The sequence below is a fragment of the Grammomys surdaster genome, unplaced genomic scaffold (assembly GCF_004785775.1).
Source record: "Grammomys surdaster isolate TR1022 unplaced genomic scaffold, NIH_TR_1.0 124511, whole genome shotgun sequence".
NCBI lineage: Eukaryota > Metazoa > Chordata > Mammalia > Rodentia > Muridae > Grammomys > Grammomys surdaster.
The window spans coordinates 54,473-68,998 of NW_021619502.1; the positions used below are offsets into that span (position 1 = coordinate 54,473).

The window sequence follows — 14,526 nt, forward strand, 5'->3', positions numbered from 1 at the left end:
ACTCACTCTGTAGACCAGACTGGCCTCGAACTCAGAAATCCGCCTGTCTCTGCCTCCCAAGTGATGGGATTAAAGGCATGCTCCACCACTGCCCAGCTTCTCCCTTGTGTTTTTAAATGCCTAACCTTTAGCCAAGTCCTCTTAAGTCCTACCTAGTAGGGTTTCAGTAGAGGCCATGGCAAGTAATCAAGTACTAGGAGCTGAGAGAGGATTATGACCTACAGGGTAGGTTTTCCTGGCCCTCACCTACAGCTGAGCCTAAGAGACATGCCTAGGGCTAGATCAGTTTCAAGGAGATCTCCCATATATTTTCGGGTTTCACTGGGAGCTGGGCCTTAGGACGTTGTTTAATTTTACCTCTAAGGGACATAAGGGTACAGAAAGGCATTATTGTTCCACTGTACTTGTAGGAAGGAGGCACTATGACAAGACCTATTTAAAGATAAGAGGAGATATCCATTAAGGACACATCCTAGGACCAGAGTACTGTGTTTCCCTCAGAGTGGGTACCCAACCTTTCACTGATGGACATGATACCTACCCTGTTCTGGGAAGGGGAATTTGTAATGGTGTCTTATTTAAAGGGTTCACAGCAAGCCAGGCATAGTGGTTCACCCTTTAATCTCAGCACTGGCAGAGGCCAGAGGATCTCTGTGAGTTTGAGGCCAGCTTGGGTCTACCCAATGAGTTCCAGTCTATACAAGGCTACATGATGAGACCCTGTCTGAAAAAAAAAAACTAACATAAATAAAAGGGCTGGTATCATGTTCATGGTATCTAAGAGATGGCTACACCCTGATGCTATTTCAAAGACAGTTCATCACTATTAAGGATCACCAACCAGCTAGCAATGAATCTTCATGCCCTATCTAGATTTTGCCTGCTTGATCCTATATGCCATTCTAGGCACACCATAAACCCCACTCTGTGAAGCAAAAGACCAAGTACAAACTGTGCTATTGAGATTCCAAAGCCTATGCTGAGATGCTTTTGCCTTGTTCGTACCCTTGCCAGTTTGGCCTTCAATCACTTCTTCCATGAAAGCTACATTCACAGGACAATGGAAGCAAAATTTTATTCTTCTTGGCTGGGAAAGAGAACTAGGAGGTGGTTGTACATAGGATTTCTACCTCCCAGAACCAAAGAAGACTTGCTCTGCCACCAAATGGCTCCCTCTGCCAAAGTGAAAGCCCAGAGACAGGTGAACACAGCGCAGGGCAAGGACAAATGCAGTGAATAGTGGCCAGAGTGATCCAGGGAAGGGAGGGTTCCAAGGCTCAGGAAAGGAAAATGGGGCTTCTTGGGGATAGGACAGGTGTGGGGATGCTCATTGCCATGGGAGCTTCTGGCTGGCACAGGTGCCAGCTCAGGTGGTAGGCTCAGGGCACCATAATGCGGTATGGGCTGCCTGGGATATGCTCATCACCCCACTTAATCACCAGTGTGTACTCCCCTTTGTCCTTGAGCAGGTAGGAGACACTATAGAGGCGGCTGCCCATGTGTTTCACCAGAATCTCTTCACAGGGTGTCCTTGGGCCATGCACACCTACCAGCAGCATGTTGTTACCTAGGGTAGGAAGGAATAGGTCTCAGTGGCCTTAGATCCTTTCTTTGGCTATAATTGCTCTGAGCCCTTCTCACTATGCCACATTCTGTCCCTTGCCTGATTATTAACACTATCAAGCAAGCATCTCATACCCCAGCCTTGCTACCCAGGCCACCCAGGCCACCAGCTCCTCCAGGACATTGGTGTTTTGCCTGCATGTATATCTGTGTATGAAGGTAGAGGAGGAGGAAGGAGAAGCGACCATGAGCTGGAGTCAAGGGCCCTGAAGGCTGCTCAATTGGAATTAAGAGCAGCCCAGATGAAACATAGCAAGTAATAACTTGGTTGGGGTTGTCCATAGAAAAGTAGATTCTAACAACATAGAGAGTAGTATCTGCCAAGCGCTTGTGTTGTTTAAGGATTATTGTAAACATAAAGATTGTGTGTAGCCAGGTGGTGGTGGCGCATGCCTTTAATCCCAGCACTTGGGAGGCAGAGGCAGGCGGATTTCTGAGTTCGAGGCCAGCCTGGTCTACAGAGTGAGTTCCAGGACAGCCAGGGCTACACAGAGAAACCTTGTCTCGAAACCTCCCCCCCCCCAAAAAAAAGAAATAAAAAAAAGAAAAAAAAAACATTGTGTGTATGTTTTATCTGGGAAAATGGTCTAAGATGGAGTAGAAACGCTAGGTAGGGATTAAATAATTTCTACAACAGATCCCATGGAACTGGAATTACAAATAGTTGTGAGCTGCCATATCAGTGCTATGACTTGAACCCCAGTCCTCTGGAAAGAGCAGACAGTGCTCTTAACTGTTGAGCCACCTCTTCAGGAGCTCTACTCCAGGACATTTTCTTGAGGGGTAGAAAGGAAGATACAAAGGCCCAAATAGAAGGTAGCTCCAAAAGCAACGACCATACCCCTAAAGCAGTCCCTGCACTTCCGACATGCTGACTATCCTGTTATTTCTGGCTTTGCACTTCCAGAAGCTAAAAACAGGGCTACTCACCTGCTTTGCTGCAATCTACTGTGAAGTTGCTCTTCTGGCCTACATAAGCCTTGCTTAGCCCCAGGCCTTTGGCTACTACCTTGCTGATATCAGCAGGACCTGAGGTTGTGGTTGCATGCTGGGGAACAGTGGCAACTTTAGTCAGAGAATCCACAAACACAGATGATGTCTCGTGGAGGCTGTGGTTGCTAACAAGATGGGGACCTATAGAACAGAATGGGTGAGACTAAGAAGTGGCTAAAGTATCAAGGCATTGGGTGGCTACCAAAAGCTTAGCCTAAGGCTCACCTGTGACCTTGGCTTTGAAGGGGCTTCCCCCAATATGATAGGGGCCACCATACTTGATGGAGATGAGGTAGCTGCCAGGTGCCATGGGGGTATAGGTGACACGGTAGCCCTCTGGGCACTCCTGGCAATCCATCTTCACCTTGGAGGGGCCATCAATGGTAACTGAAAGGGCACCAGCTCCTGTATTGCTTGTGTTCACAATAAACTCAGCTGGGCTCCCTGGGAAAATGAAAGATCAGGCAGAATCTCTCACTGGCTTCCCTGAATTCAGCTACAGCACAGCTTTGATACTTCCACATGCTTTCTGGTGGTGGGGCTGTACATCCACACTCAGAGCCACAAACCTACCTGTGACACCACCTTCCAGGCCTGCTCCATAGGCGGACACTAAGCCTGGGTCCCCTCCATGCCCAGGCTCCCCAACTCGGATCTTGAAGGGACTTCCAGGGATGTGAGTACCATTGAATTTGACATCAATCAAGTAGATACCATTCTCTCGTGGGATGAAACGCACAGCATACTTATCTGAAATGCAGGACATGGTAAGGGCTGGGGTACTTTTTTTGTATGCAGCTAGCAAATACTATCTGAAAGGAACAGTTTTGGTTAACATCCCCTTCACTTCTTGCCACTAGCAGGAATCCAGCTGCTCCATGTTGATCCCTCTGCTTTCAGAATTGTGCTGGGTATTCACCCCAATAACAAATACATCCTGAGAACTAAGGCTATAGATACCTAAGAAGTCTACTTGTAAGTCTTTTGGACTAATAAGCAAAACACCCACCTTGTTGTCTCCTTAGACAGTGTACTGTTAATACTGTGCTGCCTACAGATTAGCAGGCTTAGAGATAGGGAGGAATCTGCTTCAGGTCATGGACCTGGGGGAAAGGGAAAACTAGTGAAAGTAGTGTACTTCAATAGAACTGCCATTTCTCTGGGCACAGGGATAGACTATCTCTCTGTGTCTCTGCCTGTCTGTTTTTATGTCTTTCTCATGTATGACACTGCTGTAAGGTGTTCTTCCTAATGGCCATGATGGAAAGCCATTATCTTCATGGATGCTTATCAATCTGGGAAGGGTTTCTTAGCTAAAAAGCCCAGTTTTGAATCATTATTTCGTGTACATTCAGCCTAGTTCTAGTCAGCTAGGTCAAATGGCTGGATGTGTAGGCAGGGATAGAGCCTCACCTTGGTCAATCTCTGTGACATAGCACTCCTCCAGAGCTCCTGAGGGGCTGTGCACCTTGGCATCAATTGCCCCCTTGGCTCCATTCAGGCTGACTGCAAAAGATGCTGGCTGGTTGACCTTTAACCCTGACTCCTGGAAGCACAGCAGATGTGGTTAGACAGGATGGATAGAGCCAGAGCAAATGGGAGAGCAAGAGACCCACAGAGTCACTTACCCATCTGGTGTCCAACATGGTTTAAAGAGGGAGAGCCATTGATCTGTGAAGGCAGCAAGCCACAGGCATACCCCCAACCTCCTATCCCCTAGACATGTTCTCTGCAATCACACACCCAGGTAACAGAAAGGCAAGGTGGCCCCACCCTGAAGGTAGCACTCAGCTCTAACAGGCTGTCCCTCTTTAAACCTCAGCCCTGGTGCTCAATGGGCACAGGCTTCTGTTCAAAGCCTTTAGAACTGAGACACGAGAAAAACTCCACGCAGTGGGCAGGGCACTTCCTGCCAACCTCAAGCGTGAGCTGTACCCGGCCAGAGCAAAAGCCTACCATCCAGAATTCTTTCTGGGTAGGTCACTCAGCTTGAGGCCAAGGCCTGCTTGCCATGGTGACTCTGGTCTGGCCGGGCCCAGGAGCCCCAGATGGGAAGTTTCTCTCAGTGCCTCACCTGAAGACTAGAAACAGTAAGGCGGCGAGCGTCACCAGACGGAGAAGCCACAGGCACCACGAAGGGGCTATCAGGTATGTGCTCCTCGTTGAACTTGACTGAGACCTCATAGTCACCTGGACAGGAAGAGAACATAAGGCTATACTGGAGTTGTCACATATCCCCAAAGGCTAGCCTTGGAAAGGCCCCTTACCTCCCACAGTCAGCTTGGGTGTCCCTGGAACCTCAAGATGGAGAATAAGACCCAAGTGGAGACTATTTAACACCTGGATTCAACACACCCTACCTCTCCCTACCCTACCCATTTCTATTCCCAATACCTGGCTCCTGAACTACGTAGGCCACACCACAAGAGCCATCCTTTCGGTCTTCAAAAGAGATCTCAGCCTTGCTGGGGCCTTCAACAGCAATGGCCAGGCCTCCAGCACCAGCTTCCCTAGTCCAAATGCCGAACTCCGCTGTGGGAAAACAGTGTGTGCTCATGGAACAGAGGACTGGTTCCCAGCCTCAGCCAAGTCTAAGCAAAGCCAAGATCAACATGGCTGCTGGCTAATTCCTGCAAACACCCATCTAGGCCCACCCAGGATAGCAGGAATTAGACAAGTACACCTACCTGGCACTCCAGCTTCAGCCCTCTCTAGACCAGGGCCTCCAGCACGGACCTTGTGAGCACCCCCTTCCCCCAGAGGCCCCACAGTGAACTGGAAGGGGCTCCCAGGCACATGCTGGCCCTTGTACTTGACACTGACTGTATGCATTCCCATCTCAGCAGGAACAAATCGGATACAGTAAGTATGGTTCTCTCCTTCTACAATCTCTGCCTCATGGGTCTTGCCTGATGGGCTGGTCACCTGGGCTGTCATATCTTGGATGCTAATTTCTACAAGTAGAAGATAGCTTGGTGAGCAGGGCCCTGTCTGTCTACTTATTTATACTTAGGGTTGCCCCAGGAACCCTCCTGATCTTTTCCCTACCAGGAATCTTCAGGCTGAGGTCACAATGACTGCCAACATTGGCCACAGAAGGGGCACGTCGCCTGCGTGTGATACTCTCTTTCACCCGGCCCTCACCTGTCACTTTCACAGAAAAAGGACTACCTGCAGGGAAAAAAGTACAGTCCATACTATGCACAAGTTACAGGTGGGCACTGGGGTGTCCCTAGGAATGCTGCCAAACCATAGGGAAGGGATATGGCTGCCACACTCACCAGGCACATGCTGGTCAGCAAATTTTATGTTTATAATGTAGTTTCCAGGTTCTGTGGGACAGTAGGTGACCCTGCATGTGCCATCCTCTAGATCCTCTGTGTTGATGTCTACTTTGCTAGGGCCCTCAATGGACAGACTGAGCCCACCATAGCCTGGGAAATAGATAGCAGCTATAAGCCAGAATGCCAAGGAAAGCTGTATTGCCCCAACTTGCAGGCCACCACTGCCTACCTGCATCTCTGGTGTCAATAATAAACTCTGCAGGCTCAAAGGTGTGGCCTTCATGGAGGCCTTGACCAGAGACCCTCACACGACTGGCATCACCTATCTCCGACTGGCTGATCACTACTGGGATGGGACTGGCTGCCACATGCTGGCCATTCTTCTTCACATGTACCAGGTGTTCCCCTGTCTCCTTGGGCACGAAGGAAATCCCTAGGCATAGGATAGGGCTATCAACAGGATGTGGGCCCACAGTCTTCTTCCTTTCTCTCTTTGTTTGAAGACAGAGTATTACAGGCTAAAATGACTTTAACTCATCATGTAGCCAATGATTGGTTCCCCTGATTCTCTTACCTCCACCTCCCAAGTATTGGGACTATAGGCAATCACCACACCTGGCTCTTCCTCCTTCCCAGAAAAACTCTTGCTCCCTCTTAACCTCTTACCCACGTGGCCATTGCGTAATCGTTTCAGCAGACAGGGTTCCTCTCGACCTGAAGGTGGCACCACAGTGGCTGTGAGTAAGCTGAGGTCTGTTTCTGAGATATTGATGGGGATATCAGCAGCAGAACCCACCTTTAGGTGGGACATACGCATGGAATCGTCACCTGGTAAGGGTGCAAGCCATCAGCCACCATAGATCTAGCCCAAAGAGACTGTGCTCCCCGCCACCTGTTCCTGTCATTACTCCTGATGCTCCCTACCTGTTACTCTGGCAGTAAAGGGGCTGCCTGGGATGTGCTGATCATTGTACTTGACTAGGATACTATAGTCACCAGGCAGCACAGGCAGGTAAGAGACACTGCATGTTCCATCCTGGTTGTCAGTGCAGCTGATTTCTGCTTTAGATGGACCCTCGATGGCCAGAGATAAACCCCCTGAAAAATATCACAGATAAGGGTGACAACTGTGCCCAGGGACACATTGCTGAACCTTTGTGGGTGAGTTGACTTGATGGCTCAGCAGAGGCATGAAGGTAAGGTAGAAAATTCCATTCAGGATCATCTCCCACACACAGCTCTCAGCCAACAGAGGACAACTTGGGCAGGTCAAAGCTAGAGCTTCTCCTTACCCTCTCCTGCATCCTTGGTGTTGACAGTGAAGGTGGCAGGTTTGTTGACCACTCCATGAGTAAGGCCAGGACCATAGGCAGTGATGTGGCCACAGTTGACATAATCAACATAGAACTGCAGAGGACTTCCTAAGGCCAGAATAGAAGCCACATGGAATACCAGCCTCATTCATGTGCTAGTCATTTTGTTTTTGTTTTTTTTTTTTTTTTGAAACAGGGTCTTATGTTTCTCTGGCTGGCTTTGAATTCACTATGAAGCTGAGGATGACCTTGATCCTCTGATCCTCCTGCTATGATTACAGGCATGTACCATGATACCTAGTTTATTCAGAGTCTGATGTATACTAGGCCAGCAGTCTACTAAATGACCAATAACCCCACCCCAGCCTGTTCTTCCTGAGATGATAGCAACATGGGCCTAGGATGGAGTGGACAAGAGGCAATACACAAACCTGGGATATGCATATTGTCATAGCGAATGTCCATTTCATGCAGGCCAGCTTCACTGGGTGAGTAACGCACAGTAACAGTGCCATCTTTGTTGTCAGTGATGGAAGGCTGGGCCACCTTGCCTGAAGGCATTCGAACTTCCCCTACAGAGCAGTGGTTTCAATGTCAGGACAGGAGATTGGAACACCCTGGCATCACTGGTTTCCAAGTTCCTTCCTAGCCCTCACTCACCAGTAATCTCGCCCTTCTTGATAGTGAAAGGGATGACGAGATCAAAGGGCCTCAGGCTGGTCACATCCAGCCCATTAACGCCCACCATGGGCCTCTCTGGAATCTGCAATGGAGACAGAAGAATCAGGTGAGGGGCTATGAGAAGATACGGGGTTTCTCAGGGCCACATGAGACACCAGATGGCCAGCTCCAAGTGTCCCTATGGGTTAGACAGATTGAATAATAGATCAGGCCAGGCCTTACCCAGGTTTGCTGGCTACCCTGAGGATAGGTATACTGTGGAGCCAGCTGCTGAGGCCTTAATGGGGTCTGCACTGTTGGTTGGTCCACAGCCAAAGCCTGTGGGGCAAAGTGAGAAGGTTGGAGACTATTGTCACAAAGGGACCTGGAAGGACCGGCTAGGACTTTCCCAGATCTCCCTGCCCACCCATCCTTGGCCCCTTCTCACTGTAACTTGGAAGGGGCTGTTGGGCACATGCTCGCCACCGAAGCGCACACAGATGACATATTTGCCAGGTTGGGGGGCTGTGTAGAAGATGTCAAAGGTACCATCCTCATTCTCCACCACGTCCACATCTACCTCTGAGCCATCAGGTGTGCACACAGTACAAGTCACTTTGCCTTTGCCTGCTGCTTTTGTGTCCACAGTAATCACTGTCTCCTCCCCAATCTGGATGGTAGGGCCAATGCCAGCACCTGGGAAGGCAGAGTGAATCCCCAGAGGGGAGCCAGCAGGTGAGCCTAACATTTTAGCTACCCCCATCAGCCTGCCACCCATCCAGGCCTCTTACTGCTACAACCAAGCACAGCCAGCCCCAACCTCTAGCCCAACCAATACCCCAAGCTACGATGGTGAGTGGTTTCTCAGAAGGCAGGAAGGATTCTCCTGACCACCTCAAGCCCCTTTATGAGAGAAGACCAACAGGTGGTACCCAGGTACTTGGGAAGAAAAGTAAAGGACCATCCAATCCCAGTACAAGCATTTACTGCTATCTCCTCTGCCAACTTAGCCTCAGCTGGTACCAAGGCCTAATACCAGCTAACTAATACCAGCACTCTGACTAGGCCCATGGCTACCTGCACCCATGGCCTGGCCCTGGGCCCCAATGCTATGTGTGGATGAAGTGAGGCAGAGTCCTGTTGCAGTGTGGGGGATGTGAAATTTTCCTCCCTACCCAACCCCGAGGCCTGACGGTGAAACTGGAGTTTCCTGACAACTGAGAACACTTGCTCAACCAGAGACTAGCAATGAGAGGCACCCCAACACAGCCTGGCACAGGCAAGAGCAAGCAGCAGTGAGGCAGAAGGGTTAGCACCTATGCAGTGCATTACAGCAGGCTTGGCAAAGCAGTGGCAGCACCCAAGGAACAGGAAACAGGAGGCCCAAGCTACCACTGGAAGGTTGCAAGGGTAGAGCATTGAGCAGCCTCTAGGGCCCCATAGTACCCGAGGAAAGATAAAGGACAGTGACGTTATAATCTGGGGCTCAGCTGTGGAGGCTTGGGTGTTGTGGATTGTAAGACCTGGCAGCAAGTGCACCCCTGCAGCCCATCCTCCCACAAGGAAAGCAGCTAGGAACAACAAATCTATTTGAGGACCAAGTTTAAGGGGCCCCCTTGCCAGCCTACCACCAAGCCCCCCTTTTGACCTTGGTCTCACATTGGCTACATAAGACTCAGATAGCAACTTCAGCTATAACCCTAGCTGCCTGCCGCCCATGCTGCCATGAGCTTCCTGTATGTCTGTCCTATATCATCTAGCTAATCATTTGGGTCTTCTCCTGAAAGCTATTTGATTTCTCATTTCTGTACCCAGGCTCCAGGTAATCAGCAAGTCTTGACCATAGCATCCTCAAAGTACACCTGTTAATTGGGCTACTGCTTAATGTCTCAATGGCCACTGACCAGACCCAAGACAACCTTCTGGCTTGCCCGTAAGTTCCCTGGATGGGCTCCCTGTCTCCATTCCACAGATAATGGCCAAGAAAAATGAGGCCACTCCAAGTCCCTGGCCTAATTGTGTCCTCCCCTATGCACACATACATGCCATCTCCAACCCCATAGACTATTCTACAGAAAAATCTAGCCTCTGCCACAAAAACCTAGGTATCTCAAATCTGTCCTTGGCCATCTACCCAATTTCCTGCCTGACAGCCTTCAGAAGCCCGTAAGTAGTTGTAGCCTCATGTCAGTACCCCTAGGATGTCTCTGTCTTGGGGCAGACAAACCTGCCTGATAGGGACTTTCTAACATCATTGCTGGGGGAATGGGAAGAAAGAAGGAAAAAGAAGATTGGTCACAGAATGCACTTTGGAGCTCTGAGGCTGGGCCAGGCCCCGCCATGCTGGCCACCCAAGCAGTTGACACTGGCACTACTGCACCACCACCCAGCCCCACCCACTCATGCACCTCCCCCAGCCCAGGACACAGAGACCCCTGGGAGGCAGGGATGGAAGTCTGTGGATCTGACAAGGGCTAGACTCCCAGTGGGTGGAGAAAACCACCTTGTCCCCTGAGCCCATGCAGGAGCCCTTGTGAGAAGGAAGCACCTGCTGCCCATCATCCCCGGGTGCTTCCCTGGGGTGCCAAGATCCCCAGACCCCAAAGTCCCCAGTGAGGTGCCTCCTAGGATACACTTCACCCCAAAGCTCTCAGCTGCAACCCAAGTTCTCAGATGGGAAAATGGGGGCCCAGAGAGGGGAGAACCAGAGCACTCATGCTTAGCTCCAGAAACCTCCCTGGGCCCTGACCCTCCAGCCCATAGCCTTGTCTTCACAGCCTCCCCAACTCTGTCCTTGCCTAGAGCTGCAGCTGGAACTGTCCTGGGAATGAATTAGCAATGAAGAGGAAAGGAAACTGCCTCTCTGGGCAGTAGGGGCATTGGGAGTGGCCCCAGCAAGCAGCTTACCTAGCCCGTGACCTCCGATTGACACTGAGGTGAGAGGGCAGAGAGCAAGGAGAAAGGTCAGGTGAGTCACTCAAGGGGGCGGCCCCCACTCCCACACGCCGCCCCAAGCAGCGAGCCCTTGCACACAGGCACACCCAAGCCCCGTGCCGAGCGACACCATCGCCGATGGTGGGCTGGCTCACCTGTGACTGTGCACTTGCTGGCATCCCCAGTGGGCACAGCCCGGACACGGTATGGGGAAAAGGGTATCTCATCACCACCATACTTGATGAGGATTGTGTACCGGCCTGTCACATCTGGCACATAAGCCACCGTGTATGTGCCATCATGATTATCTTGGATGTGTGTCTTCTTGGGCTTGCCTTCGGGGTCCTGTGTGTCAAAGCACAGGGGAGGAGGTTGGTCCAAGCCCAACAAGACCTGGACTATCTCAGACCTTTCATAGAAACACCAAGAACTGGTATAACAGGGATATAGCTTCTGGACCCTTAACCCCCCATGGCCCCCATGCCTGCCTGTGGCAGAGACCAGAACAGAAGCCCCCCAAACATCCAGCATTCTCTGACATGACAAGAGATATGACCAGAGAGCTATGACAAGAGGAATATGATCAGTTTGGTGCCCAGGCTCAGCCCTGGGGCTATCCTAGGGGCATCTGAAAAATCTCAGTGTTACATTATACCTGTACTGTAAGAAACAGCAATGAATGTGTTTGGGGAAGCTTATTTCTTTCAACTTGAAGAAAATTGCTACACATCCTAATTTAGTTACATTAACAGACCAGAAACAGAGGCCCTGTCCTTAGAGTACAACTCTAGGCAGACTAGTTAGCAAAACTGAGCTGCCTGCCTATCTGTAGCCCTACATTCCAGCTGCCCAGACCTGGTTCCTTGCCCCTCTTCCCTACAGACCAGGAAGCTCACCGTAATCTGGACAGCCAACAGACCTTCCCCAGCATCCTTGGCATCAATGGTGAACTCCACAGGCAGGCTAGCAGGCACACCAGTGGTGTTGAGTCCGGGTCCACTGGCCTTAACCTTACTGGCATCATGTGTGGGCAGCACCTTAACCTTGAAGGGGCTGTGAGATTACGGTGTTATAAACCACCAGAAAAGCTTAAAAGTACCTAGCTTGTCCCCAACAAGCAAGTGAACTCTGCTTCTTACCTCCGTGGCACTTCTTCTTCACCATACAGCACAGAAATGCTATAGGACCCCTCTCGGCTGGGCACATAGTTGACAGTCTGAGTACCATCAGCATTGTCCACTACATCCACTGGCTCCACCAGGCCTAGCCCCAGTCCAAAGGACAGAACCTTAGGTTGGCTCTTTGAACCCACTCCCAACCCCATCTCCCTGAAGGACTAGAGCTAGGCCCAAAGACTAGACCTTATATTTTTAACAACCCAATTCCAGGAATTCCTTAGGCCCTCCCTCTTGCCACATCTATTCAGTGGTCAAAGTCCCATCCATTATACCTTCTCTAGGGTCCTGCCTGGTTTTGTGGTTACTGAAACCCTTCTACTATCTGTGCTAGCCCACATGCTACTGAGCCTAAAAAAAAAAAAATTATGCAAGGTATGTGAAGTCTCACCTTTGGGCCCCTGCACTTTGACCTGCAGTGGAGCAACTCCAGCTTTACTTGTGTCCACCTGAAAGGACTGAGGGAGGTTGGCACGAACCATGCCCGGGCTTAGGCCAGGCCCAGAACACTTGACTTTAGATGCATCTGTCACATCATGTACAGGGACCTTGAAGGGACTACCTGGGGGTTGATACAGAAGTATGATAGCTATGTTAGACATTGTGAATATAGCAGAGTCCTAGTTCCATCCTTGTCATCATCTCCTCACCTGGCACTTGGTGACCACCATAAGTGACGTTAAGGCTATAGGTTCCAGCCTCATAGGGGATGTATTCTACCGAGCAGCTGCCATCTTTATTATCCATACAAGACATCTTGGCCTCTGAGGGACCCTCAACAGCCAAGCCCAGGCCACCTGTGCCAGCTCCCCTGGTCCAAACAGACAGTCTATCGTTACTTGGGGTTTCCAAGCTCATTGCCTGTCCTTGCATCTTCAGTGGCTCACTCACCTAGTCTCTACTGTGAACTTGTTAGGTTTGTTGGTGGTACCACTTTGGATGCCTGGCCCATGGACACGCACCCGGGAGGGGTCACAGCCCTCTGTTACAGGCACCTGGAAGGGGCTGCTGGGCACGGGACTGCCATCATAAGTCACATCCACAGAGTGTATTCCTGGAGGGCAGGGCAGGTCAGGAAGAACTAGGCTTCTCCACTTACTCCCTGCCCTACCTAAGGTACCCCCAGCACATTCATACCTTCCTCATATGGAGTGTATTCCACTTTGTACGTGCCATCACCACAGTCTTGCACGTAGGTATCTGTCAGATTGCCTGAGGGGTTGGCCACACGAGCCTTGACATGTGGCCCTCCAGTCTGTGTAAGAGCCCGGGCATCCACACTGAACTCAGTGGTTGCCTCTCGAAAGACACCTGGAAATGGCCATAGAGAGGAGGCTGTAGCTGTAGGACTCTTTGCACCCTGTAACTGCTACCCACCCCCCTACAGCAGGCCTCCTTACCTTGACCTTCAATCCCAGGCCCATAGCACTGTACACCTGAGGTATCTACAGCAGGCTCCACCTGTAGCTTGCTGGGAAAGTTGGGCACAGGCTGGCCACCATACTTGATGGTAACAGTGTAAGCCCCAGGACAGAGAGGAATATAGGTAATGGTGTGTGTGCCATCACCATGGTCCTGAATATATACTTCAGCTGGCAGTCCGGCCTCAGAGCAGATCTCAATCGTCAATTCGGCACTGCCAGCACTTGAACAGTCCACTTGGAACTGCCCTACCTCACCAGCAGTAGCCCGTTCCAGCCCAGGGCCTGAGCACTTAACCTTGGATGCATCAAAACAAGGAACTACATGGGCCTTGAATGGGGATCCAGGAATGTGGGTGTCAGCAAAAAGGATGTTGATATTGTAGTCCCCAGGCTCAGTGGGCACGTAAGACACAGAGCATGTACCATCTCCGTTGTCCAGGCACTCAAGTTGTGCTTCACAGGGGCCTTCCACGGTCAGGCCCAGGCCACCAGTGCCAGCGCCCTTTGTATCAATGGTGAAGCGGGCAGGGGAGCCTGCATTGCCTCCCTGTAGCCCTGGTCCAAAAGCCTTCACCTGAGGGAAGGAAGAAATCAGAAGCAGCTATCAGCCCAACTTTTTCATCTTTCTCCTTTTGCTCTAGGTTTCTTCCTTACCCAGAGACATGAAAGGAATAGGCTGCCTAATAGATCATCCACTCATCAATCATAAAGAAAATAATGACAAAGGTTCAAGAAAAATCTGAAGATAGGGGGCCCTAAGAAAGGAAAATGGGCCGGGCGGTGGTGGCGCACGCCTTCAATCCCAGCACTTGGGAGGCAGAGACAGGCGGATTTCTGAGTTTGAGGCCAGCCTGGTCTACAGAGTGAGTTCCAGGACAACCAGAACTACACAGAGAAACCCTGTCTCGAAAAACCAAAAAGAAAGAAAGAAAGAAAGAAAGAAAGAAAGAAAGAAAGAAAGAAAGAAAGAAAGAAAAGAAAATGAGCCAGTCATAATGGTGCATGCCTTCAATCCCAGCACTCAGGAAGTAGAAGCAGGTGGATCTCTGTGAGTTCAAGGCCTACCAGGTCTAAAGAGTGAGTTCCAAGACACCCAGGGCTGAAAGGAAGGAAGGAAGGG

The 14,526-nt window shown here is 50.6% G+C and overlaps 1 protein-coding gene across 3 annotated transcripts in view; it reads right to left on the minus strand.

Moving 5' to 3' along the window:
* Positions 1 to 1,049: 1,049 nt before the first annotated feature.
* Positions 1,050 to 14,526, minus strand: part of Flna (filamin A) — a 27,305-nt gene continuing 13,828 nt past the window's right edge. For 2 of the 3 annotated variants that reach the window (XM_028784613.1, XM_028784611.1), the window contains exons 22-48: positions 13,383 to 13,980; positions 13,120 to 13,293; positions 12,874 to 13,036; positions 12,633 to 12,793; positions 12,374 to 12,544; positions 11,947 to 12,070; positions 11,704 to 11,860; positions 10,963 to 11,152; positions 10,781 to 10,804; positions 8,322 to 8,569; positions 8,117 to 8,212; positions 7,874 to 7,976; positions 7,645 to 7,785; positions 7,193 to 7,321; positions 6,825 to 6,998; positions 6,567 to 6,728; positions 6,130 to 6,333; positions 5,898 to 6,050; positions 5,665 to 5,787; positions 5,304 to 5,570; positions 5,011 to 5,148; positions 4,691 to 4,806; positions 4,030 to 4,162; positions 3,190 to 3,366; positions 2,842 to 3,060; positions 2,554 to 2,757; positions 1,050 to 1,567 (exon numbers count right to left, since the gene is read on the minus strand). In XM_028784613.1, coding sequence (XP_028640446.1) covers positions 1,380 to 1,567; positions 2,554 to 2,757; positions 2,842 to 3,060; positions 3,190 to 3,366; positions 4,030 to 4,162; positions 4,691 to 4,806; positions 5,011 to 5,148; positions 5,304 to 5,570; positions 5,665 to 5,787; positions 5,898 to 6,050; positions 6,130 to 6,333; positions 6,567 to 6,728; positions 6,825 to 6,998; positions 7,193 to 7,321; positions 7,645 to 7,785; positions 7,874 to 7,976; positions 8,117 to 8,212; positions 8,322 to 8,569; positions 10,781 to 10,804; positions 10,963 to 11,152; positions 11,704 to 11,860; positions 11,947 to 12,070; positions 12,374 to 12,544; positions 12,633 to 12,793; positions 12,874 to 13,036; positions 13,120 to 13,293; positions 13,383 to 13,980 — 4,737 coding nt within the window. In that variant the 3' untranslated portion in view covers positions 1,050 to 1,379. The remainder of the gene's footprint in view (positions 1,568 to 2,553; positions 2,758 to 2,841; positions 3,061 to 3,189; positions 3,367 to 4,029; positions 4,163 to 4,690; positions 4,807 to 5,010; positions 5,149 to 5,303; positions 5,571 to 5,664; positions 5,788 to 5,897; positions 6,051 to 6,129; positions 6,334 to 6,566; positions 6,729 to 6,824; positions 6,999 to 7,192; positions 7,322 to 7,644; positions 7,786 to 7,873; positions 7,977 to 8,116; positions 8,213 to 8,321; positions 8,570 to 10,780; positions 10,805 to 10,962; positions 11,153 to 11,703; positions 11,861 to 11,946; positions 12,071 to 12,373; positions 12,545 to 12,632; positions 12,794 to 12,873; positions 13,037 to 13,119; positions 13,294 to 13,382; positions 13,981 to 14,526) is intronic. The other variant, XM_028784614.1, reaches the window with a different exon arrangement.